General features: G+C 37.7%; 2 protein-coding genes across 6 annotated transcripts; one reads left to right on the plus strand and one right to left on the minus strand.

The window, feature by feature from the left end:
- On the plus strand, window positions 1–25,152 carry LOC108668958 (SWI/SNF-related matrix-associated actin-dependent regulator of chromatin subfamily A-like protein 1). Of its 2 annotated transcripts, XM_018156230.2 has the most exons (14): window positions 1–43; window positions 4,736–5,190; window positions 5,842–6,147; window positions 7,203–7,318; window positions 7,576–7,682; window positions 18,531–18,665; window positions 19,984–20,152; window positions 20,550–20,716; window positions 20,938–21,102; window positions 21,474–21,638; window positions 22,376–22,483; window positions 22,874–23,048; window positions 23,530–23,718; window positions 23,927–25,152. In XM_018156230.2, the coding sequence occupies exons 2-14, from the start codon at window positions 4,755–4,757 to the stop codon at window positions 24,047–24,049; spliced, it is 2,361 nt and encodes a 786-aa protein (XP_018011719.1). In that variant the 5' UTR covers window positions 1–43; window positions 4,736–4,754; the 3' UTR covers window positions 24,050–25,152. The 2 variants fall into 2 exon arrangements, with proteins under 2 accessions (XP_018011719.1, XP_018011720.1); XM_018156231.2 differs by lacking the exons at window positions 1–43; window positions 23,530–23,718; window positions 23,927–25,152 and having other exon boundaries at window positions 4,718–5,190; window positions 22,376–22,524; window positions 22,874–22,929.
- LOC108668960 (dentin sialophosphoprotein) lies at window positions 8,591–16,595 on the minus strand. 4 transcript variants are annotated; one of them, XM_018156233.2, is made up of 4 exons: window positions 16,530–16,595; window positions 11,783–11,900; window positions 10,125–10,736; window positions 8,591–9,834 (listed from the first exon to the last, which is right to left on the minus strand). In XM_018156233.2, exons 2-4 carry the CDS (start codon window positions 11,875–11,877, stop codon window positions 9,315–9,317), a joined length of 1,227 nt encoding a protein of 408 aa, XP_018011722.1. In that variant the 5' UTR covers window positions 11,878–11,900; window positions 16,530–16,595; the 3' UTR covers window positions 8,591–9,314. The 4 variants fall into 4 exon arrangements, with proteins under 4 accessions (XP_018011722.1, XP_018011724.1, XP_018011721.1 ...); XM_018156235.2 differs by lacking the exon at window positions 16,530–16,595 and adding an exon at window positions 16,352–16,384; XM_018156232.2 differs by lacking the exon at window positions 16,530–16,595 and adding an exon at window positions 14,645–14,898.
- Window positions 25,153–25,431: the final 279 nt, after the last annotated feature.

Consider the following 25,431-nt stretch of genomic DNA (forward strand, 5'->3'; position numbering starts at 1 on the left):
TTCGAATTCATCATTCCTGCTCAAGCTTCGGACGACGACGGACGTCAGTTACTTTCCTCTGTAGTTTGTACCAGACGGTGCAATTCCTGATTATATATTGCATATATATTTAGATATTCAACCTCACGAGGATATATTATAGATAGGTGAGAGGCTAAGGAGCAAAAGTTTAAGGTTCAAGGCTTGATGCCGCATGAAGCTTAAAAAAATTTACTAGGTAACATAAAAGTTGCACCCAGGGCCAGGTGTCATGCTTGAAAACGTAATTGACGGAATTTGCCTATCTCATTCCAAAAAAAATGGCAGCTGTTTCCCTGCAACGGGGTTAAAAGGGACACCCCCCTGCATAGTGGCAAACCAGAGCTTTTTTAGAATCAGTTCATTTTTAATTTCCTCATTTACTCAAGATTTGAACCAATTTCTTAAGTATGATAATGCTAGTCTGGAAAAGTCCTATTTTTGTCTGAAATATCGCGGCTCTAATATCATATAATTTCAGTAGGTATGAAATCTCGCGGCTCGAATGTCATACATTTTTGTTTGATTAAAAAATCGCGGTTTGCACATGATAATGCTGGTATCCAGGATACTTTACTGGTCTACTTGTAGGACTAAAAAATGAACTTGAGGGAGAGTCTAAAAAACTCTCTGCTTTGCCACTATGCCCCCCTGGCCCTGGGCCCAGGCCTGAGGGTAATTAGGGACACCCTTAAAAATGCATTTACACTACAGTAGAACCTCAGTTAGCAATGGCTCCAGACCTCCAGTTAACAAAAAAATTGATTAACAACAAAGAATTTTGATTACCTACATTTATTACCTTGCTCAGCAAAAAAAGATACACTTATCAAAAAATTAGTGCATCATTGGTTGTCACAAGATTGTACTGTGTACATAGAATGCTATATATAGAATTGTGCACCAGGCAATGGGCATCCATCATAGAATGAAAAGTAATTGACCTAAACTATGATTTATTTCTCCAAAACATATGATGTTGTCACTAAAACATTATTTTCCGTTAAAGGTATGTTTTTCACAATCTTTTTTGTTATAGTGAAATCACTTGACTTGATTAAAATTGTGCCGCTTTGTGCGAAATTACAAAACATCCTGTAAGCTTACAGATACAGAAGAAATGCTACATGCATGGCTGCTGATATGAAGCTTGCAGACTTGCAGTGGACAAGGTCATTGTCAATGCTCAATGGCATCCATGGTCAGGAAGATGTGCCAGGTGCGCGGGAATTTTTTTTGTCATTTTAACGACCTGCGCGGTGCGCCGTACAATGCTGGTAAAAAAAATGCGCCGTGCGCCGTACTTTAGAAAGTCGACAATATACGCGAGTATATTGACTACGCGAGTCGAACTGTCAATAATAAAATGTAAGACATGTCCGGGTTACTTCTGACTCTTCCGCGTTCCGCTTACGGATACGGAACGTACGGTAATCGTACGGGATAGCGCGAACTGCAGAAGTCAAGATTAAAGAACCACACCGCAAATCATTCATTCACTAATAAGTGCTAATTGCATCAAAAACACAGGCACCGGAAGAAATCTATCTTAATTATAAATTTTCATTTTTATTGCAACGATGAAGGTTAATTATAGAGGCAAACAACAAACATTAATAAAAATGAGAATAGCTTCAGAGGGACACATCACACTCGAAGATCGTTCAGCGTTACTTGAAATATACAGACGATGTTGCCATTCCATTCAGATGAAAACTGTGTGTCTGTGTCTAAATCAGAACTGTGTCGGACGGCTCGGCGGCCCGCGCCGAGTGCTACGCCGCGTGGAATCGATGACCGTGATTTACGCGAACGCGTGCGCGAACGAAATATAAAAAGCTATATATACGCGAGAAAATTCCCCGTTTATATACATCTTCCTGAGTGTGGAATGGCATGTCCATGAATACAGTAATATCATATTAAAAATAAGGTAATTAATGAATATGATAATATCATATCAATAAAGGAAAAACAACTAAAAATCACAGAAAATGTCATTTATTTCACATCTACATCATCTACAATGAAAGAAGAGGACTTCAGACTTCAGAGTACTGTTAGTACCTAATGGATGAGTAGCTACACTCTGCTTGCTTCAAACGTTTTAAAATGAACTTCTATTGCAATTTGCAAGTGTCCCGGATTACCCAATTCCCAGGCAGTGTGGAATTCTGTATAGTTAATATATTCTCATGTTAATATATGAAAACGTATCGAAAAATCAACCCTACCACCGCGTTACACCACCTCACCTTCCACTGCAGTGAAATCATATAAACTGAGCTCATTGGAAACTGCCTGCCGCTCTTCCGAAATCGCGCGTGGTTTGAAATCCAATCCCGTGTTGCCAACGCCGAATCAAGTTAACTAGTCGTTTATCTGTAGGCTAGCGGACACATTTTTGCAATGAATACATTCTAAAATAAAAATAAAACACATCCAGAATCTTAAAAATCTCACGATTGGACAATACCAACAAACTTTTCGATATCACACCAAAGTATGAGCTGTCTCTTATACACATCTAGATGTGTATAAGAGACAGCCTTTAAGAAGTTCATTTTTTGCCTCAAATAACAATGTTGGATAGAAAAAGTGGTCTTGGTGGATCGAAATAATATATGAACCTTCAAAATTAGAATTCCATCCTGTTCCCAGGGGTAAATGGGGATGGTTTTATTTTGCGTCTGGCACTTTACGAAAAGCATATGGAATTTTTTTGCTATAAAATGAGCCTAAACTTGTTTCTGAAATGTTTCATGGTAAGAAGTAATAACAAATAATTCTCAAAATCATCCCTTTTTCCCCGTTTAGCGGTATACATTGTGCTCGAAAGACTTTGGTTCATCAAATATGGGGAAAGCAGCTTTGAAGAGCCATGCCACCTTTGAAGAGCTATGCATTTACATGTTTGCCATTTATCAACTGTAGGAGAGGATAGAATATTCACGGTTAGTCTTTGTCATGCTGAACTTGTACACAAAAATTTAAAAGCAAAGATTAAACCACAAATGTTCATATCTTTATGGAAAACGTTTCGGAGTCCAGCTCCATCGTCAGTTTGTAGAATCTATAATTTACATAGAAAGTCACAAATTAGTACAATTTAAAGCACAANCCTTGTTCGATAGATACTTTCCAAACGTCAAACTTCATATTGTTCTGGTAAACAGTTTCAAAATCGGTTCTTTCTTTAGATATAAAGATATGCTCCCTGTTCATATGCGATCGTCCCTGGTTTATCAATTTCGTTGTGCACAATGTGCATCTGCGTACGTCGGGATGACGTCTCGCAATCTTTATTCCAGGGTCGCTGAGCATAAGGGCAGGAGTTGTAGGACCGGACAGTTACTATCGCGCCCCCCTCATTTGGCTGTGCGCACTCACGCCAAGCAGTGTGGTGTCCCTGTTTCTGACAGTGACTTTTGAGTGTTAGCTTCCACCTCCGGTACTTCAGATTTGCGTATTTTAGAATCATTGTACATTTTTAAACTTAGGCCCAGTTTAAATTCAGCTGGTAGCTCCTATCCTCTTGAAATTGTGAATAGATAGGTTTTGTGCCCTGGTACTTGTAAGTTTAGGGTTTTAATTGTGTTTTTTGTGCTTTCAATTGTACTAATTTGTGACTTTCTATGTAAATTATAGATTCTACGAACTGACGATGGAGCTGGACTCCGAAACGTTTTCCATAAAGATATGAACATATGTGGTTTAATCTTTGCTTTTAAATTTTTGGTTAACTTGTGATTTAAGCAAATAAGTGACATCAATTCTTTAGTACTTGTACACAAGTCTTGGAAAATTATGGCTATGGAAAAGTCATGACATTTTTTTCTAAATACTGCTACAAACCCTGACAGGGTGTGTACTGGTCATGGAAAACCTGGAAAGTCATGGAATTCAATTTTTCATTTTCCAGGCCTGAAAAGTCAAGGAATTTCATTTCAGGTTATGGAAAGTCATGGAATTTGTGTTTTTCTGTGCTGCGTGTGTTAACCCATTAATGCTGAGCAGTTCCATTTGGAACCAGTGGAGAAAAATGGATTCATAATAAAATTGTAAGATCAAATAAATATGCAAGTGGATACATAGGTTTGATACATACCCTAACAAAATTTGGGGTATGCTTCAGCCTCTGCCCCTATGTTTGTGTAAGAGTTATTCTGGGTCAGTTGGCCAACTGATTGCAATCAGCAACTAGTCTGAACCTCCTTGCCAACTTTATAGTCTCCTGAGAGTAGGGCAAGAGTTGGCAGAATAAGTACCAGGTGCTTGTAGCTGTCTGACTCGGGGACCAAAATGTTGACTGAAAAGCGGACATAGGGGAGCTGGTGGACTATGCTCCCCAAGTCCTAGGCGTTCCTTAATCCAGAGCCACCCTTAGCTCTAAATTTTGTTAGGATGTCTTGTACATGTTCTGGCAAAGTTTGGTTCTGCTGCACCAACTACTCTCTTCTCAGTTAACATTTAAAGATTACTAGAACCAGGTAATGGAAAAGTCATGGATTTTTTTTTCTAAATACCGGTTTGCACCCTGTTGCAAAAATGCTGCTTGAGTTTGGATTTATTGCCATTAAGTGCAGGTTGCAGTTGCTTTCTGATTTTGAAAATGTTGACGTTTCTTTTGCTAAAGCATAGCAATAATATCAATAAATTATTGTATTGTAGTTGATTATGTCAGTTTTTATTATTTCCAGTCTGATCTCTTGTGCAGTGTGCATTGAAGACCAGTGATGAGTTCTTTAACAGAAGAGCAGAGACAGCGCATTGAAGCTAATAAGCAAAAAGCCTTGGCCTTGAGAAAAGAGAAAATTGCTGCTGCTGCTGCTCAAACAAGGCCTGGAATTGTCTTTAATTCCATAAAAAGTTTCACTCCTAAGCCTGTTGTATTAAATACTGACCAAACTTTTCCTAGTGTAAATGTTGATTCAATTCCTAAACTTTCTGCTGCTCCTATTAGTTTTAACAATTCTAAAGTTCCCAACCCCAATAAAAACTATGACATTGAGATGAAATCTACTGCATCTGTAAGTTCCTTAAGTGCTCCTACTTCTAAACCACTAAATCCACCACTCAAGTCATCCACACAATCATCATTAAGCAGCAGATTCAGCTATAATGCTCCATCTTCTATGACAACCTCATCAAATGCCACAGATAAGTTTTATGGTAAGCACCTGTTCTATTTCATTCTAATAGTTATGTGTTATTTTGCTGTTGTTGATGAAGGGAGGAACAGGCTGCTCTCTTTTTCTTTTATTTTTCTTTTAGAAATTTATTTGTTGTGCATATGTATTGATCTTTGAATCTCTTTATACAATATAATTGATGTGATGGTGTTGTGTGTTCATTAACTGTCAGTAAATTTTGTCACAACAGTTAGATGCATTAATTTCATTTCTAGACTACCAGTATACCTTAGTAAATTGGACAAATAACTAACTGGGCCTTGTTGATTACCTGAGAAAGATTTTGCTTTTAGTCTAGTTCAGGAATACAAACTTTTAAAATTTGTTATATTCAAAGTCAGGAACAAATTGATTGTATGTGGTGAAAGTTTATGTAGTAGGTGTACCTAGTGTTTGTAATAGCATGGTAACTTCACAAAGAATTACTATTCTAAGATATGAAGTTGCATAACACATTTTGATTCTAATATATCCTTGTTAATTTTTATATAAATTGCTTCTTGAAATTCTTATTCTATTCATTCAAAAGTGAACAAAACTTGGATCCATGTAATACAGCATATTTGCATGGTATAATTTTTAATTTTCCAAATTTTTTATTATAACATGTATAAATTACCTATATTTTCAGGAAACAAAATTGTCACACAGCATGGAAATCAAACCCAAAGCTTTTCATCTAATGCAACTGTTAAATCTGGGATTAAAGCAAGTAATCAAGCATTTAAGACTGGAGTTGGGACTGCAACTTCTGTGACTCGGCCAGATAGTTCAAGTACACACAACATCAACACCAACAAAAATGTTAGCAATAACAATGTACTTAATGTAGTCCATGGAACCTTGTGTTTAACTTCTGTTGACACCTTCACAGCCAAGGTTCAATACCATACTGGACTCATTGAAGTATTCAAAACGATGCCATCACGCAAGTATGGTAAGTTTGTGTAGAGAATTATTTATTTTAATGTAGATTTACTATTGCAATGTTAAAGGTTCAAGTAATTTATTCCTAATCTTCATTGACTGAATCATATATGGATTCATCCCTAATTGTCAGTTATGTTATTAGCATGATGCTCTAAGCTTTGATGAAAGAGATCTTTTTACTGTACACATTAGAATGTATTAAAGACCTTTCATGCCTTCATTCTGCTGCATTTAATTTATATGAACAGTAACATAAATAATTTTTTATTACATCAAGTTTTAACTATACAATTGATTAAATAAAAATATAGCATGTTAATTGGAGAGTCCAAATTATTAAATTTTTACCTAAGATGGCTAGAACATCCACAGTTCAATTTTGTGACTCAGGCGTAAAATATTTAGTTGTGAACATAATGGTGCACATTAAAATGCTAGATGTGGAGGCTACATGATGGCTTACACCCCAGGCATGTATATCACTCTTCCAATATTGGCTGAAATGTTGCAGAAGTTTCCACACAAAACACTACTAGTATAAGTTTCTGGTTGCGTTTAGTTAAAACTCTTACGTATGCCACACTTTGCTGCGAGCTGACATTTTTCTTAAATATAAACACAGCACAAATTTGAGTAATTAAACTCCAGGAAATATTTAGTCAAGGAGTATCTCAAAGACGAGCCTGTGAACTTTTTTCAAACTTTTCTTTTATTGAAGGTTAATTCATGTGTAAGACATTCTTTGTCGTGCAAGATTGCATAAGGTAATTAAGGTCAATGGAATTATACTCAAACTCAGATACATTTATGATTTGCTTGATGGAAATATTGCTAAAATTGTTTCCCATGTTGGCTTTTACCGCTTTTTTAAGTCATTAACATAATGACATTTTTATTTCAAACCAAATTTCACTCAAATATTTAACTGGCAGCTGTTTCACTACCTGGATAACTTTCTTAAATTTCCTTAACAACCACAATAGTTTTTCATTACACACATAATTCCGTGTAAGTTTCTTCTAAGCAGTGAAAGTTTTATATTGCATACCTTTTCCAAATCAGATGCAGATACAAAGCAATGGAGTTTCTCCATTGATGAACACACTGAATTAATGAAAAAAATCAAAGCCCTTGAACCTGCAGTCAGAATCTCTCCTCTTCCTGCAAATGTTTTGAAGGCAAGTAATCATTTTATATTGATAGTGGTTTTTTCATGCTGGGCGTCCATTGATCAATGTGATCAAAACTGCTAATGGCACAAGATACATGAATCCTATGTAAAAAGAATGGGTTCCATGCCAATTAATTATCAAATAAATAACCTAAATTTTATTTAATGTTCATGAGTATGTAGTAATGCAATATAATCACTTAATTATTTTTAGTTATATTCTGTAGAATATTCATGTATATTCATGACATTTGCTCATTCTAGGTGCTGAAGGAAGCCAAGTCTCTGCCCCCTCTTCATTCCGTTGATATCTCTGGTCTGGATCCCCTACTCAGGGATTCACTGTTGCCCTACCAACTTGATGGTGTCAGGTGAGTCTTGACATATTTTAATTCTCACATTGATTATTCTTTAATTTCATATTCAAACATTTGCAAGCATTATATCAATAGATCCATCTCAAAGCTCTACTGTAAAAGTGATGCAGAATTACCAAATTAAATATAAATGAAAGCTCTCCAGATTTACTGCTTTTCAAAACTATTCAGATGATAGGAGAATTGTAAACAAAATAATCATAGTTATGGAAGAGTATATTTTGCTAACTCTGCACCCTAGTTTTGGTATTGTATGTGAACGGATGTGTACAAGACCGTTAATTAAAATTGTCACTTATAAAGTTGTACGTTTTTAGTGAGTTATACGTTTTTAGGTCACTTTTATTTTTGTATGGTTTGCATCAGCTTTTGAAATTAGCTTAGGTGTAACTATAAGCATTTTAATTTATGTTGTACATGGGAATTTTCCCATTTATAAAGTGTGTGAAAATTTAATGTAGGAAAAAAAGAGAACTTTTAAGATGTAAAAAGTTAGATCAGTATACCTACTCACTGCAGTGAGTGAAAGAGAGCGCATTTTCTCGTCCGTCCGTGAAGTCACGGACAGACGGACGGACGGACATGACGAGCACAATAGCGCCTTTTTTCCATAAATGAGGAAATTCGCTAAAAAACATATGCTGTGGAACCACAAATAATTTGGATTGATGAATTGTTTGAAAATTATATCTGCATGCACCCCTTGCTTAATTCTGAACTAAAATATCATATTTTACTCAATCATTGAAATTATCACACTTGTAAAATGTCTACGGTGACAGTAAGTAATAAGTGTTTGCTGAGTGGGGATAACATGAATCGTGAAAACGACAAGTTTGCACATAGACTGGACAGAAGGAATGCTTATAATATTTGGACCCAAATAATGTACAAAATATTGACCTGATTCAATAATTTTATTCAGGCAAAGCTTTATAAACGTTTGCTATTCACGAAGCTCATGACAGAGTGCATCTTCCTTACATTCGCCTTTTAATAACAATAAGACAACACTACAACAGCTATATGCATTCATATAAGAGTGTGCAGTATTTTGATTCAAGGTATTAGTGCACAGATTGAATTCTCTGGATGAAATTTCCATGGTTAAGCATATACTATTTTTGTCAGCAGGATAACCATTCACTTTTTTGTGTATATTTGAAGAACAAGCATTCAACTATCAGATTAATCTTATTTATATTTGCTATCTATGCCTTGATGATGAGCAGAAGCCACAGCATAAATGCGTTTACACGCATTTTACATCCGAAATCATTTTATTTTGTGTTCATCTTACAACTAATTCTTTAATTCAAATGAAAATTTGTGCCTGTATATATTAACCTTACTCAATTGAAATGGCTGTGGCTGATGATAAACAGCATCATCTCTACTCTCAAGCCGTCTTTGTCTATTTAACTTGTTTCTCAACCAAATATGTCACTTTAAATAAGCACATTTTCAAATTTTCACATTGAAAATTGTCATCTCTAGTCAACTAACCGTAAAAACCAGGTTTGAATATCACTCACACACACCTAGTCACTATAGCGTGGTCAGTTTCAATGCACGCTTGGCTATGAATTTCTGTCCTTTTCTATTTCTACTTGCATAGAAGAGACTTTAAATGGGATATAATTGGGAGTTGCGTTTGGGGGGCGTTGACAGCCCGAGCGGGTGAGGAATATCCTGTTTAGGCCTGGGTGACTTCGAGACGTCGGGCATAGCAGGAGTCTTCTCCATAGGCGGCAGGCTGTGCGTCGAGTGTCTCTTGGCCGGCATCCAGGTTACATTTTCATTGGTTACCGCTGCTCCTTTGTTACCATTAACGTTTATCTTCTTGTCCAAGGGCTCTAGACGGACGTTCTTGTTGTTACGGGAATGCCCCAACGAAGGTATGTCAGAATCACTTACAGTTCGTTGCAGTTGGGAGTTGATAGGAGACTGCTTGGGCACCAGGATGTGTTCCCCCGCAGGATCAATGTAGCGCACGGTGCGGTCACTGCCGATGGTGTAGCGCTGGCCGTGCTTCATCTCGTAACGAGCCTTGTACTCCGACGTGAAGCGCGGCGTCAAGAAGTCCTCCCGGGCGTAGTCGTAGTCGTTCTTCTTTGACGCTCCGAAACCCGTGCGGTCGCCGTTACTGAAGAAAACAAAGAAATGTACTGGAGATATTTGGTAGTTGTTTGCATTATGATATGCTGTTCGTCAGGCTATGTTGACTATGTATCCATTTGAAAAATGCTAAGATCGCTATCAGGTATGTAGCATCACAGATAGCAACATTTTTTGTTTTGTCAGAGTTGGCATCAAACCTGGAACATATCATGTAATATCAACAACTGCCAGCAGGAAAACTTATTAAAATACGATTGATATGAGTATATTGAACAAAAAATGAAGTTTAATCTAGCACTCAAAGTTGGTACTCACTTTCTGAGGTCTCCCATCGAATGCGAGCGACCGTAGTACGTGAAAGGTTGTCGTTCTTTCTTCTTGCCGTCTCCAACTCCGGTGATGCTCAGTTGGCTTGTTTTAGAATCGCTTCGGACTTGGTATTTGGATGACCGATCCCCTCGAAAGAAACTGCCTTTGTTGCTCTGTGTGGCTCGTTTGTCGTTAATTTCTATTGGCGGCATTCGTCTCTCGTCGTCATCATCGCCGCTACCAGCCGAGCCACGCCTGCTGTTGCCATTGCGCTTGTTGAGGGACTCCGTAGATCTTCGGCGGTCTCGTGAAGTGCTTCGTTTCCTGCCGTCTCTGTCATGACAGCTGCACTGGCACACAACGGGGGACCGTGCTCGAGGACGATCGTTATCGTCGTCGCTCGAGTTTGAGCGAGTGCTGTCACTTTTGGCGCTATTTTCGCTGTTACGGCTGTAGGTGTTGCGGCTGTTGTTGCTGTTGTGGCTGTTGTTGCTTTGAGCACTGTCGTATCTTTCGTTATCGTTCGGCGAGGAGCGCCGACTGGCGCCTTTGCCACGAACAGCCTCCTTCTTGTCCCGACTAGCGTTACTGTTTGCGGATTTTTGTGGTCCCGGTATTCTAGAAACGAGCATTTATTTTGATTAAAAGAAATAATTATTGTGCTCATAGTCGATGAAAATAATCATTTAATTTTTTGCCAACCATCATCAGAAATGCCGAAATCTTGTAACGCATGTGAAAGTAATTGAGATGAAAATTCAATGAAAATAATTTGTAAAAATTGTATCACTATCTGCTGCTTCCCACAACACGCAACTCGTTTTGAATGCAATTTTCGACACGATTTCTTTGGCGCGTTACTTTACTGAAATTTTAGGAGACAAGAGTATCAAGGAAGAGACATGGGCTAATCTACAATTTTACTGGTATTAAACTATAAGAATGGGTAAAAGAATACCATGGGAAGCATTTCTAGTTCATTTGTATAGGAGTACGTGGCTTCAAAAAGGTCGTTTGAAATAATTTTGCGGCTTAGCTCAATCGGATCCGGTAGCCCTAAATGTCTGAATAAACATGAATTTTACTGAAGGTAGATTGATAGAGTGGACTAATCTTTAAAAATTTTTAAGTCGAGCGAGTAATTTCAAATAATTATGTATTTTACCGATAATAAATAGTCATTTTCTTCTACCTAAACTGGAAAGAATTTCGCGTAATTTTCGGAATACTGCCAGTGCGCAAAAGTGAGGTATGTAAATGCCTGGTCTACAATCGATGTGCGAGTAGTAATTTTCTTCACCGTAAACAGTTTGAACTTCCTCTGAAAAACTGAATTAATACTATATTTTGAATGATTCCACTACTTAGTATAAGTTTGCCAGTAGAAGAAGTTATTGAAGTCAATTCCATCACTTCGTATGAGATAGGTCGGTAAATAGAAGGAGTTCTTCAAGTCAATTCTACTGCTCAGTATCAGAGTGAGTCGAGCAACGGATGACGTGCATTCAAGTAAATTCTACTTTTTAGTATACGATAGTCCGACTGATTGAAGCTGAATCAAATCAATTTCACCACTTAGTATATAATAAATAGCGGGGTAAGTTAATTCAAGTGAAGTGGATGAAGAGGCAGAGTATATTACATGAATTGTGTCACCGCCATACCGGGAGTGTATGCGGGGGAAGGGCTTCGAGGCGCTGTCGGGGACGGGTATTTTGCCGTTCTTGTCGCGAGCTGTGGAGAACCGCGAGCTGCTCATGACGTCACGAGATCGTCACTGCCCTGCACAAATATGTTCCATGTGACGCTCTCATTCATTCATGTTGTCTCAATTACGCGACTGAAATTCTCAATTATGTAATTATTGGCTTGAAAATTTAATTAAATAATAACATAGTAAATTTTTAACAGTTGAAAATCTTCATTATTTAATGTAAGTTGATTTTTGAAATATGTATAATGTTATTTGTGCCTCCACTCATCATTTAATTTTTTGCAGTCAACAATGATGAAATTTCATAATAGTTCAAATTATGTTTGCAATCAGAATTAAAATTTTGGTGCAATGATTTGATTTACTAAGCAGAGATGATCTATCACAGTGGTTCCCAAAGTGGGCGATATCGCCCCCCTAGGGGCGGTGGAAAGATTTTGGGGGGCGATAAGGAAGAAGAGGGCGGTAGGGGGGCGGTAGTCCGAAGTCAATGTCAGAAGTTCGAACGTTTGTTCGACGATTTGTACACAACACGTGCAGCACAAGACTCCCAGCGATGGTTTTTTATGTTTTTTTTTTAACCTAGCTCTCCTGGGTTTACGTCTCTGACAAATTAACGGCCGGACTGGAGGCCGGTCTCACGGCCAATTTTCAAATTCAATGATCAAGGAATATCTCTCAAACTAATGAACTTAACTCGATGAAACTTGGTACATTAAGTATTCATTAGGACCTAGCGGTAATGTTTTGCTCGTGAAAATTGTTTGAATTTTGCCATCGTTTGTTTTTGCCATATTTATATGGCAATACGGGCCGAAATTCTCAGTGATCAAGTAATTTCTTCCAAACTACTGAACAGATTCGAGCGAAATTTTGAATTTACAGTCCTAACTAAAAAATTTTTCGATTGTGCCTTCGTTCGCGAGTTTTTTTTCACCTTCATTCATGATTTAAACAGCAATTCGTGCTTAAATTCGCAGTAATCAAGAAATTTTTTCCAAACTACTGAACGGATTTGAACGAAACTTAGTATTTAGATACCTAACTTCAGTAACGGTGATGCTTAAATTTTTTTCTTTTTGCCTTCGTTTGCGAGTTATGCGGCTATACGTATACTGATTCTGATTTATAGAAGCCATCGATCGACCGGTAGAAAAGCCGGTCGTTCCTACTATATCTGTATAACTCGCAAACGAAAGCAAAATGTAAAAATTGTCACGAGCTAAACATCACCGTTGATAGGTTATGTATTTTTATACAAAGTTTCGTTGAAATTTGTTCTGTAGTTTAGAAGAAATTTCTTGATTCGCTGCGAATTTAAGCAACAAATTACCCGGCGATACGGGACGAATATAAAGAAGTGTGAAATCAAGAATGACAGTGAAATGAAGAAAACTCGCAAACGAAGGTAAAATCGAAAAAAATTTATAAGCTAAAAAATCACCGCTTTGTAGTTAGGAATGTATATTCAAAATTTCGTTCAAATCTGTTCAATAGTTTGGAAGAAATTCTTTGATCAATGCGAATTTCGGCCTGTTTCGCAATATACGCGCAACTCACGAATGAAGGCGAAATTAAAAAAAATATTTACGATCTAAACATGACCGTTAGGTTCTGATGAATACGTGTTCCGAGTTTCATAGGGCTGCGTTCATTTGTTTGGGTGATAATTTCTTGATAATTGAATTTGGAGATTGATCGTGAGACCGGCCACGAGTCCGGCCGTAAATTCGCCCGCGACGTCCTGGCTTCTAGTGCTGAAACAGATAAAACAGCTGAAAAACACATTGGTTCACTAAAAGGGGTCCTATTTGTGAAATACACATTTGTGTTTAACCTTTATCTTTTAAAATTGCAGCGTACTAAATTTTATAGAAAGAGGCATGATTTAATACGTGTCTGTGGGGGGCGCTAGAAATTCACTAGGGAGCCAAAGGGGGCGCCAGCCTGAAAAAGTTTGGGAACCACTGATCTATCATGACCCAAGAGGAGTTGTAGGGTCGGGTGGCGGAGGTGATTTCCCTGGCCACCAAGAAAATAGCCACATTTATTCAAATTAAGATTTTCCGGTCTAAAGAAATTTTGAGGTTGTATTTAAATTACCAGCCAGTTTCAAGGGTAAAATTTCTAGGCTACTTGAAAAAAATCGTAATTTCATACGGTCATCAAACTTTGTTCGATGTCGTATAATTTAATGTTATTTATAATGTAAGCTTTTCTGGCTATAATATTTTATGTCGACGCATTTATGGAGCATCGATCATCGATCTAACTGAACAGCAAGTGTGCCAGGAAGACGTTCTAAGCGTCGAAAATGGAATAAATCTAGGGACCTTATATAGAAACTAGGATAAGAACAATCACTATTCATCTCTGATGAATTCCTTTACATAAAGGAAACAGGAAATTGACTGAACATGATAATATTTTAATACTTTCTTTCGATTCGTTCATATCAGTAAATGTAAAGTACTGTGTATAACAGTTGCAAAAAAAGGCAAAAGTCGCCCGACAACTTCAGGAAGCAAAATGTATGCATTTATGCTGCTCTACTTTCTCTCGCAGTTAAAATCATGCGCCGTTATTCAAGACGTAACTATGCTGTCTATATAAATAATTTACGTGTCAGTGAGTTTGGAGCTGAACTGAGGAACAAATTAGCGTTTCGATAGTGCAAAATCAGCTTACTTATCTTCTTAAGATTGATAATGATGTTTTCAGGTTATTTTTACACACTTGATACTACACATTTTTGGTCACGGTCAAATAACATTTATGCGTCGTAACTTGTTTGAACTGCCCCTGAGTTTACCTCTGAACTCAAATAATCCTGGTTTGAACCAGTATATTCTACACGTGTTCCTTTTAATTCACTGAAATATTTTTTGTGGGAGTTTGATTTCGGGGACCAGTTTTTCAAAGCATCGTCTGCAGTAGATTAACTTCGTATGCATTTATTGTAGTTTTTAAAGTTGTATTTAACTTTAACTTCTGCTTGATTTGCACGTTTTGGAACGAGTGTCAACTTTATTCTGGGACGTAGGTATTGCTTCCACTCTGTTCAACGAACAGCACTGCAATGCTTGCCGCGGCACGCCCCATTGCCCTGTTTGTGTCGACATCGTCATCGCAACCTCCGCATGCTGCACGAAACACAGTCTCAAGCGCTTCTGGCTTATTTCCCGAGAATATTTTGTTAATGATGAAGTATGATGCAAATATGTGGTTGGTACGACTGACATAACACTGGAACATGTTGGCATCAATTCGAGTCTTCAATCAATTTGACCGCTTCAGTAATCGCGATTATAATAGACAGATAAAAAAAGTTACTTCTTGTTATTATTCAAATTGTGAACAAATATTCATGAAAATGCGTCAATATAGTTTGATGTTTCTCAACTGCCATGTTGTGGGAAAGAGTTACGCCGGGTTATTTTCGGTTCGAAGTGTTCTGTGAAAATTTTTAGACATGAACGAAAAATGGTGGTATGAAATCATCTTTAACAGCATTTCTAAAACCATACGAATTTGCCTACAAATATGAAGACCAAATGCTTATTGATCACCGCCTTTATTTGCTTAACAACGGAATTTCGTATGCGTGACCTCCGAGGCATGAAGCCCACCATTGACCTGGTCCATTTAGGTGGGCGTGTGGGAATGTGGACTTCGGTAAATTACTCCATGGTGATGACTTCTATTGAAGTTATTACTGCAGCTCAAGAGCTCTGGCTATTGGTGCTTCATACCAGCATGTGTGACCCCGTTTATAAAGAGGTCGCGAGCTCTTCATTTATTGGAAGGAACTTTCCTAAACTTAATTAATTATTCTAGAGCGTTAATTTTTGTTCTCGATTTTTCGAGTTTGCTCTGCGTTTATTTTTGGAAACCATTTGATTTTAATTGAATAAAGAAACGATCCCCAAGATTAGCTTCGGCCGAAAAGTTCATTGTACTTATTCCAATTTCTCTTAACTTTTTCACTAATCTTAGATTTAACAATGAATATTCTAGAGGCATTCTCACGTCGAATTCTGGAATTTCCAAATCGCTCCTCTTCTGTCATTGAAGAACGATATGATAGAGAAGCCGATAGAGCTGGAATGCACATTTTTTCTTAATTCTTAGTACGAGTCTTCGACAAAATATGCAAAGGTATTGTCACGTTAACTTCCTATTTTGATAGTAAATAATTGGGCGCCTCAACTTTCATTGCTAACGCATGAGAGGAGTCACACGATTTGATTATTACCTATCCCGTCTGTGTCTTGAAGATTCGTTTGTCACATTAATATCCTGATAACATTATTTCACACTTCCTCGATGAATTTATTTTACACACACACTATAGATACCATTGGATGTTGTTTCTGATTTATACATTTTTTTCAATTTCAACGCACATTAATTGTCTGAGAACTTACAAAATACTACTGCAATATTATTTTGTATTATAAATTTGTTTCCTAAATCATCACCACACCTTATTTATTTTGAACGGACACTTCTCACTTACCAACTTCCCAGCGTACAAGTCTAGCGTAAATAGCTGACAGAATAAGAACGTGGTAATGTTGTACGACCTTGTTGATCACAATTTTATATTCAAACTTAACGCACAGTCGACATGCAGTAATTCATCATAACTGGTGCAGTGTTTGGACCTGCAGTGGCGGTTGTCATAGATCACTCACATGTGCGCAGTGTCCGAGCAACGGAGCCCGAGCGCCGGCACCGCTGCACCTCCATGTCATGTTGCCAATGCCTCAAACTCGACTGGCTGCCTGGTCTTCCGTGACGCGATATAATTTACGTCACATTGCTAGCCAGTGTCAACTAGCTCGCTTTAGCACAGTGCAGGTGTACGTGCTATACTCTTCTTCAAGGTCAAGTTCTATTTTGAGGTTTGTGCTACGGACAAGTGATTATAACTACAGTTGGCTGTAGTCGCGTCGAAAAATAGGTGCGGTCCTTGTTTTCAAGGAGAAATCCACATAGGTAGCTGTTTTGTAGAGAGTCTGTTGTATGATGCTGTTCAAGTTACAGACTACTAAAGTTTCAACCATTTCACGTCTCATCCATTTACTGAATTGTAGCCGAGTTTTTAGGTCTAATTTCAAAGGATGAGCGTCTTCTCTGGTATTTTACCTCTATCGCTCAGGACCTGTATGGATCAATAAAAATGGCTTGCGAAATTTTTACGAAGAATTTTAATTCTCTATAGCGTGTTACCGAAAACGATTTTTCCGCCTGTTTTTGAGCACTGCGATTCGAGGTTACGCCACGCCATGTTAGGATTCGAGGGGAATTTCGTGTATTTTATTTGCTGACTGGAGATCTAGAGCCTATTTACCATTCGATTGAAGATGTTGGCTGCATTCGTTGCTCTTATATGTACCTTAGTTATGCTCATGCAACCACCCGTAGGAAACTATCATTCGTTCAAGCAGTCGGGAGACAATCATTCGAATCGCGCGCTGCTTTGGTCGTCTCATGCGATTTTTCCTGAGTGTTTTTTTTTAAAACGGCGAACCGCAGTTGTGAGACTATGGTTGAAATAGTCTGTTTGACTGTGTCGAGTACCATGTTGTTTGAAAATAAGGTTTAAAATTCACTTTGCTTACTTCGTATGTATAATTGAAAGAAGACTTCCAGCAGCAATTACACTTCCCCAAACTTTCATTGTCAGCTGACTAACCAGCTTGCAGTGTACTACAAGAAGTACGTAGATGTACCTTCACGAAAAATCCTTTATAGAGCAATCGATTCAAGAAGTCCGTATTATCCTCTTGCACGTTCTTGCCATCATTGACCTGGCTAGTCCTCCAACAGAGTATAGTGTGTCTTCCTGTTTTCATGTTGGAACAGCAACCTTTCAGTTTTTTTTTTGCGAACCCTATAAATTCTGACGGCAAAAGAACAATTTACCCATTTATACTCTACATTTTAAATTTTGTTACTTTTTCCTGACATATTTATCTATCTGCATTTTTTCACGACCTTTCTGCGCGGCTTAGAGGGATACACCAGCAAATTTACAAGTCTTATCCTATGGAACGATTTTCTTGGTCTACCTCGTGCTCACCTTTATACCTTGGCCACTTATTTATGAACTGCATGTATACACAGCGCTTCGTCGATCAGCTCTTCTCCGATAAGTTCTGTATTGATTCTCTGAACAAGAGTGGGGCTGACATTCTCTCAAGTTACTTATGTACGCGAAGGCTGCACGGAGCCTCACGTCAGCGTTGATACATTGGTCTTTGATGCGGTGTGTTTTCGGAGCATCTTTGTTTCAACAGTTACTGCAATACACTTTGTCAGTTTTGAAAAAAAGTTTAACAATTGAGTTTAGATTGTCTGGTTGGCATCTTCCATTGCCATTTTTGCACTGAGTGTAAATCCCAAATCTGCTGTTTATTTTTCTAAAACCAATTTGATCCTTTTTCTCATCAGAAATTGGAATACTAATCTTGGTTAAAATAAATGTTTAGCGAAGAGTTGTTCGGTTTTCATTCGTATTTTATTCTAACTGAAAAGAATTCGACCATTAATCAGTTATTCGCCTATTTTGACAGCTTTTGAAAAGACTTCGAATTAGCGGTCGAGTTTCAACTTTTCATTTCCTAATGTACCTTGCGATACATGAATATAACTAATTTAAGTTTAAATGTCGTTAATTTCCACACCTGTAGGTTCGGATTACGTCGTGGAGGTCGCGTGCTTATAGCCGACGACATGGGGCTCGGCAAGACCATCCAGGCCCTAGGTATCGCCGCCTGCTACAGGAGGGACTGGCCTCTGCTCATCGTTACTCCTTCCTCCGTCAGGTCAGCTGCTTCCTCATCTTTTAGTTTTTCTACAATTATGCTTTGTTTCTATTTCTGTCTTTATTATCGTTCTGTTCATTTCTGTTTCATGGAAACGTTATTGTGTTTACCTAAGTTTATATGTTGGAATATTTCCTTGATGTAATCGTCCCATTATGTTTTCCTTTAATTAAGGTGAACATGTTGAACGTGTTGTGTACTGCATTTTTAGTTACTAATAATACGTTATTCGGTGTAACTGATCAGGTATGAAAGCACAATGAATATCATTACTAGTATACATTTCTCGACCTTGTGCTTATTATTGAAATGGCAAATTTTCCTGCTAGCAGTGTAGATCTGAACTACTTTTATATCCTATGTTTTTTATCAGTAGTAAATGTATGAATGTTCAAATATTCAATGTGGCTGTGTTCTCATTTATTTAACTTTTGCTCTGCTATCGATCTGCGGCTGCTGATGAAGTACAAAGCATTGCATGCACTGAATGCTTCCTGTATTAACATTGAGTATGAGAACGAATTCTCCTTATTATTTGTATTGCTATTCTGCTGGAAACCTGATATTAACCGCACATTACGGATTAATTACGAGCTGACGAGGCTTTGTTCTCGTGCTGCACCGATCAATGCCGCGCGTGATGGGTCATTTCCACGACAACGACGGCCAAGCAGCTCCACTCTCTGGCACCGCAGCTATAGACCTTGTTCATGAACGGAATTTTAACTTTGGTGTCTGCTATTTTCTAGCTACCTTAAATTGCCGCTCTTTATACCTTTGTGTTTGTGTGTTTTCTATAATTTCACTCCATTCTTTTTATTTGTGTGTTTTCTTTTATTTTATTTAATCCTTTCCAGTATCTTTGTGAACCACATCTGCTTGTGTTTTCGTTTGCGCGGCTCGCCTAAATTTTTTTCTTCCATTGATATTGGGATCATTTACCGGTAAACCGGCTTAAATAACTTGCTTTTACCTCTCGCAGGGCTTGCAAATATTTTAGCGTTCAATGCAAGTTTGAAACTACGTTTTCCCATATCAATATTGCTAATGATATTATTTACACTATACTAGTTGGAATAATTTCTCGGCTTACATCGAAGTTTCTGTGGTACTAGTGCTTTCTTTGTAGCTTTGGATGCTTGAAATCTTCTTGCGCTTATAATTATTTTACCGCTATCTATCTATTGAAAAATAATTGCCTCGTTAGCGCTTTTTATTTTATGTATACATAGCAGGACTGAGAAATTATTCTACCGCTTTACATTCTTCATGGGTATGCATTCAACAATGATTGCCTCTTTAACGCTATTTATTTCAGGTACGCGTGGCAAGACGCGCTGATGCGCTGGATGAGCAGCTTCAGCTGTTGCGTTATCAACACGTCGCAAGATCCTCTGTCTGGCTTCGACGTCATCATCACGACGTACGAGCTCCTCTCCAGACGAGCCAAGGAGTTCAAGGACAGGAACTTCGGTGTCATCATCATGGTGAGACATCATCTTGAGGCTGCGGCGTATTTTTTATGGTCAGGCGTATTTTTTGACGTCATGTGACGCCTCATGATGTTCGTCGAATTCCAGTTGAGTTTGATGGAAGTATCTTGATTAGACTCGCTTTATGTTACATATATTGTTATCAGTACGAGTAAAAGAAAGAATTTAAAAAGAAAAAATATCTATTTTCATTTGTTAGGACGTTTTTTAGGAGTTTATTTTATAATTTGTCAGAACATCGCATTGATGTGCTGTTCGCGGTTTTGGAGATGTTTTTTACAGGTTTTATACCGTAACTGAAATTTTTTTTATCTTGTTTCGCCAGCGATTTTGAAGTAAATTCAGTGGTCTTGCTTTCATTTCATTTGTCAGTATTTGCTTTCATCGCCAGGATGAGAGTCACATGCTAAAGAACTTCAAGTCAGCGCGCTACAAGGCGGCATCTCCGCTGATGAAACAGGCTGCCCGCGTCATCTTATTGAGTGGCACCCCCGCCCTCTCTCGGCCCTCGGAGCTCTACACGCAAATCGCATCAGTCGACAGCAAATTATTCCCAAAGTCAGTTCATTGATTCGTACAATGCTTCACATTTATTTCCAAGGTTATGTAATTAGTGTCTTTACACAATTCGTACTTCCTTCACGCCGCGATTTCTCATCTTGGAATCGCGAATATAAATGCAATAATCAGATTACTTTCTATGAAGTTCTGTCGCTTTTTCAACTTTTATGAGTTTTACTCGCATCAACGTTAAGTTTGTTCGCTATGTTATTTTTCAGGTATCAAGACTACGGTATTCGCTACTGCGACGGCAAAATGAATCCCTGGGGTTGGGACTTCTCGGGGTCCAGCAACCTCTCTGAGCTGCAGATCTTACTCGAGGCAAAGATCATGATCCGCAGACTCAAGTCGGAAGTTCTCGATCAGCTGCCTGGCAAACAAAGGTTTATCAGGAACTAATTATCTATGAATGCCTAAAAAGAAAACGCTTGCACTCAGAATCATTTGCCCATGAGACTCATTTATTCATTGGTGGTAATGTAGGTAATTATGCTAGTAAAGTACGAATACAAATCAAGGTAAGAGAATAAAATTAATGAAATTTCTCTAAGTTCTCGTAACACTGAGTAAATTTTTAGCTCTACCGGTGCCATTTTTTTAATTAATAATTTTTAAATAATTTTTTGCCCTTATACTGCTGTATCCATGTAGTGATGTCATTCTACGTGAAAAATTACATTCAATTAGTCAACCGCTCTGTAAGTGATATAAGATAATGTTTCGGACTATGTTTTAATCATCGTCTTTTAACCAGGAAAACAGTTTTATTGGACGCCACATCTATAGAAACAAGCAGCAACGAAGCGATGGCAGCATCTGCGCAGCAAATGGGGCTTCGCAGCCTCAAGGGCGTAGAGCGACACTCTGCGTTACTGCAGTTCTTTTCCCACACCGCTCAAGCCAAGCTAAAAGCTGTCTGGTAATTACTCTTTTTATCTTGAAAGGAATATTTCTCTCTGAAGACATGTGCTAGGGTAATTTATATATATATGAATATTTCTCTGTGAAGACATGCGGTAGATTATTGTTAACGGCTTCTATTCCGAGTTTCTCATTGAGTCATTTGTCGATTAACTTTTTTTGCATTATAGATAGAATTTTAAGTCAGTAAGCTATATTTCTTTTGTAAACAAAGATTCAGTGAAGAGATAACTTTACCTTTTTACTGCACTTATATTTCTTCAAATCAACTCTTATCATGACGACATGACACGCATTCTACACTCTTCCAGCTACGATGATATTAATTTCAAATTAAAATAAATTTGTCGGAATAACTTAAAGGTAAATTCCTATACTATATATTATAAATGGTCATTATCGCTAGGAATATTATTGATACTAGAAACCCCATTGATTTTCTCTATACCCAGAGATTCTGATGAGATTTTGTTCAAATAGCGATGCACTTTAGCCTTGAGATCATCTTGACCCTGTTTGACCTTAAGAAAAAGACGTATATATATAACGGTGCTACACGCTGCAAGTGTGTCACTATTTGGACAATGTGACCCATCCACTTTTCTGAGTGTATATTTAGAAATTACTGTCATCGTCTCTAGCGATGTTGTTATGATTTTCAGTATAAATACTGCTATTACTGACACAATATTATTATCGTTATTTGCGTGTAACTGACTGAGTATTGTCGTGCAGCAAATACGTGCAAGAGCTGCTGGAGGCGGGCCAGAAGTTCCTTGTGTTCGCTCACCACAAAATGATGCTCCAGGCGCTGTGTCGGACCTGCGAGAAGTGCAAGTCTATGTTAGTAAACATTATCACTGCCGAGCTGGGAAATTATTAAGGTGCCGTTAATTGAGCAACCATTTGCATTCAAATCTTTTTCTGATTTTGTTAGTGTATCGTCTTTTCGGTTTTATGGTTTTACTTATTCATATTTTTGTCAAGTGCCTATGTAGACAAATATAGTTTTCGTATTATGGAAGTGTTTCAAATTGAGTTGAAAATTCGCGTTTACTGCTTACCTGGCCAAACCTTGGCTTAAAAATTCACCATAAACCATTTTACTGGAAGCAAGTGCAAAGAAGAAATATCCCTCCAAACAAACGTAAACATCTGCAGCGCGTGACGAAAATGTCCAATTTTTCAATGATAGAGAAACACCCGTGACTAAAGACTGCTTGTGCTGCTCAGGTACATCCTGATCGAGGGCGGCACGGCGGGCGACGTACGCCAGGCTCTGGTAGACGAGTTCCAGAAACGTGACGACGTGCGCGTCGCGGTGCTCTCTATCACCGCCGCAAGCTCTGGCATCACACTCACCGCCGCCAAGCTCGTCGTCTTCGCCGAGCTTTACTGGAATCCTGGAGTGAGATGACCATCTACTGTCTTGTGATTACTATGCATCGTGTTGAATTCTTTGTATTTTGTTGCATCTTCGCCGTTTTTTCCGATTTAGTTTTTTTAAATGAGTTTTTTCTCCAACAGGAAAGGTCTTCTGTAAACTCAGAAATTTCTATTTTTTTATTCAGATATCATTCATAATAATTTTTTGCCCTTCGTCGATATGTTTTTCACGAGCAAATTTCCCGCTTCAATAATTTTAGGTTTCATATCTCCGTTGTTCCAAAACTTTATGATTAGTATGACATAATAATTTATAGTGAACATTTGACCATTGTTCCATTTGCTCATGACAAAATCTTTATTCAGTATTTAACATAATATTTTTTACGCTCATAGTGGACATTTGATTGTGATTTTAGTTGAAAATACGTTAGTATATGTTCTGTATTGCATGATTCTCGAATTCCTATTGCATGATTCACGGATTCCCTGTACATTGTCAGATTTTAGTGCAAGCAGAGGACCGCGTGCACCGACTAGGGCAGCGCGACTGCGTCGACATCCATTACCTGGTGGCGCGCAACACGGCTGACGATTACATCTGGCCGATGGTTCAGGAGAAACTAAACATCCTCGGCAAGGCCGGCCTCTCTAAAGACGACTTCAGTGACAGTGAAGCCTTGTATCAAAAGGTGCGTGTTTTTCCATTACTGAACCACAGTCACTCTTGTTCTACTTTCCTCATGAACCTTCTTTATATACCTAGCCTATTATTATTAATTTTTATCCACTATCGTATAAACACTGAATAAAATTTCAGTACAATGATGAATTCAGTTGATTTTCATTTCAGTTCAATGATAAATTTGTAAATAAAGTTTTATTATAATTCCTCTACAGAGTGAGGAGTCTAAAGAGCTGCTGAAATATCTCATAGACTTGCGGCCAGAGGAGCTCTCTGAGATGGAGCGCGACGACGACGAAAGCTTCAGCGTCCCGAACAAGAAGCCAAAAAATTCATGATATTTTTATTTACTCTCTTATTAACTCCATGTGTGCCTTGAATATATACCATCCAGCGACTAATTGTGCGCCATCAGAATTTAAAACTCGGCCGCGATTATTGACCCCACCCGAATTTTCTTTCGCTTTCTTGGTTACAGATCAAGTTGATGGAATCTCATCTTTCTATTTTCTTTAAACACTGCATTTTAATAATCGAAATTATCATTCGTGCCTGTCATCAATTATGGAATGAACATTATATTTGATAGCACGGAAGATCTAAATTTCTCAACTGTCTCCGTTCGCTGCCCGAGGAAGGTGGGTCTTCCTACCTTGGTGAATGTCATGAATTCTTCAACACTTACTGAAAAAAATCCATGTTTTCGACGATTTTTTTTTCAGTTGCAAAATAAGCATTCAAGTAAAAGTTTCCTCAGCCACACTGTTATGCCTCAGACAAAAACGCTCGTTTATTTAATCTTCTTTATCTTTCGAACCATCAACTCAGCTGTTATTGAAAGTTAGCTCTTACAAATTTACCTTTCTTGCCACCAACAAACCGTTTTTGTGAAGATTTCTGAGTTTTTGGATGACTGGCGTTCTCTGTTTCTGATTTTTATTATTAAAAATTGGGGAAATTATCCTTTGGTTGGTTCATCTTGTTGTAGATTCTGCTGAAAGTCAAATATTACTTCTTCATTCACCATTTAATTTATTTTCTTTTTTATTTCGTCAACTATTCGTCCAATGAATCTAGATGGAAAAAATAAGTCTGGGTTAATGCCATTGTTTTTATTTATCATCTCCATCATATGCTCTTGTATATTGTTGCCTTCTAGGCGATGTCTGTTAATCATTTATTGAACCGAGTTTTTACGCCCTTAGACCGGATACAAATATGGAATGCAGTTAGCAATATATAGTTGAATTGTCTGTGAATTTTCATACATTCCTAACACTTAATTTCAGTTGTTCAATTCTCATCTCATACTGCCCGCGAAACTTCTTCACTCCTATCTATTGATTGTTCATTTTGTTGTGTCGCGAGTAAAAGTTACTCGTATGCTATCTTCACCATTGTTGTCTGCATGATTTGAATATAAATTACAATGGTAACTTTATTTGAAGTTTAATTTTCACTGATAAAGAATAATTAATTAACATCATTAGTTGATTACGCCTAATACAGTGGGGGGAAATAAATATTCGTACACTTGAAAAATCGTATTTTAATGTATGCAAGTACACAAACTTAACAGGAAAAGTGATTTAAATTATGTATAGAGACGCATAGTATTCAAAAATACTATCAAAAGAAATTAAATCTCAATGCAACAATGTTGCATTGAGATTTAATTTCTTTTGATAGTATTTTTGAATACTATGCGTCTCTATACATA

Source organism: Hyalella azteca, unplaced genomic scaffold (genome assembly GCF_000764305.2).
Source record: "Hyalella azteca isolate HAZT.00-mixed unplaced genomic scaffold, Hazt_2.0.2 contig5386, whole genome shotgun sequence".
NCBI classification, from domain to species: Eukaryota; Metazoa; Arthropoda; class Malacostraca; order Amphipoda; family Hyalellidae; genus Hyalella; species Hyalella azteca.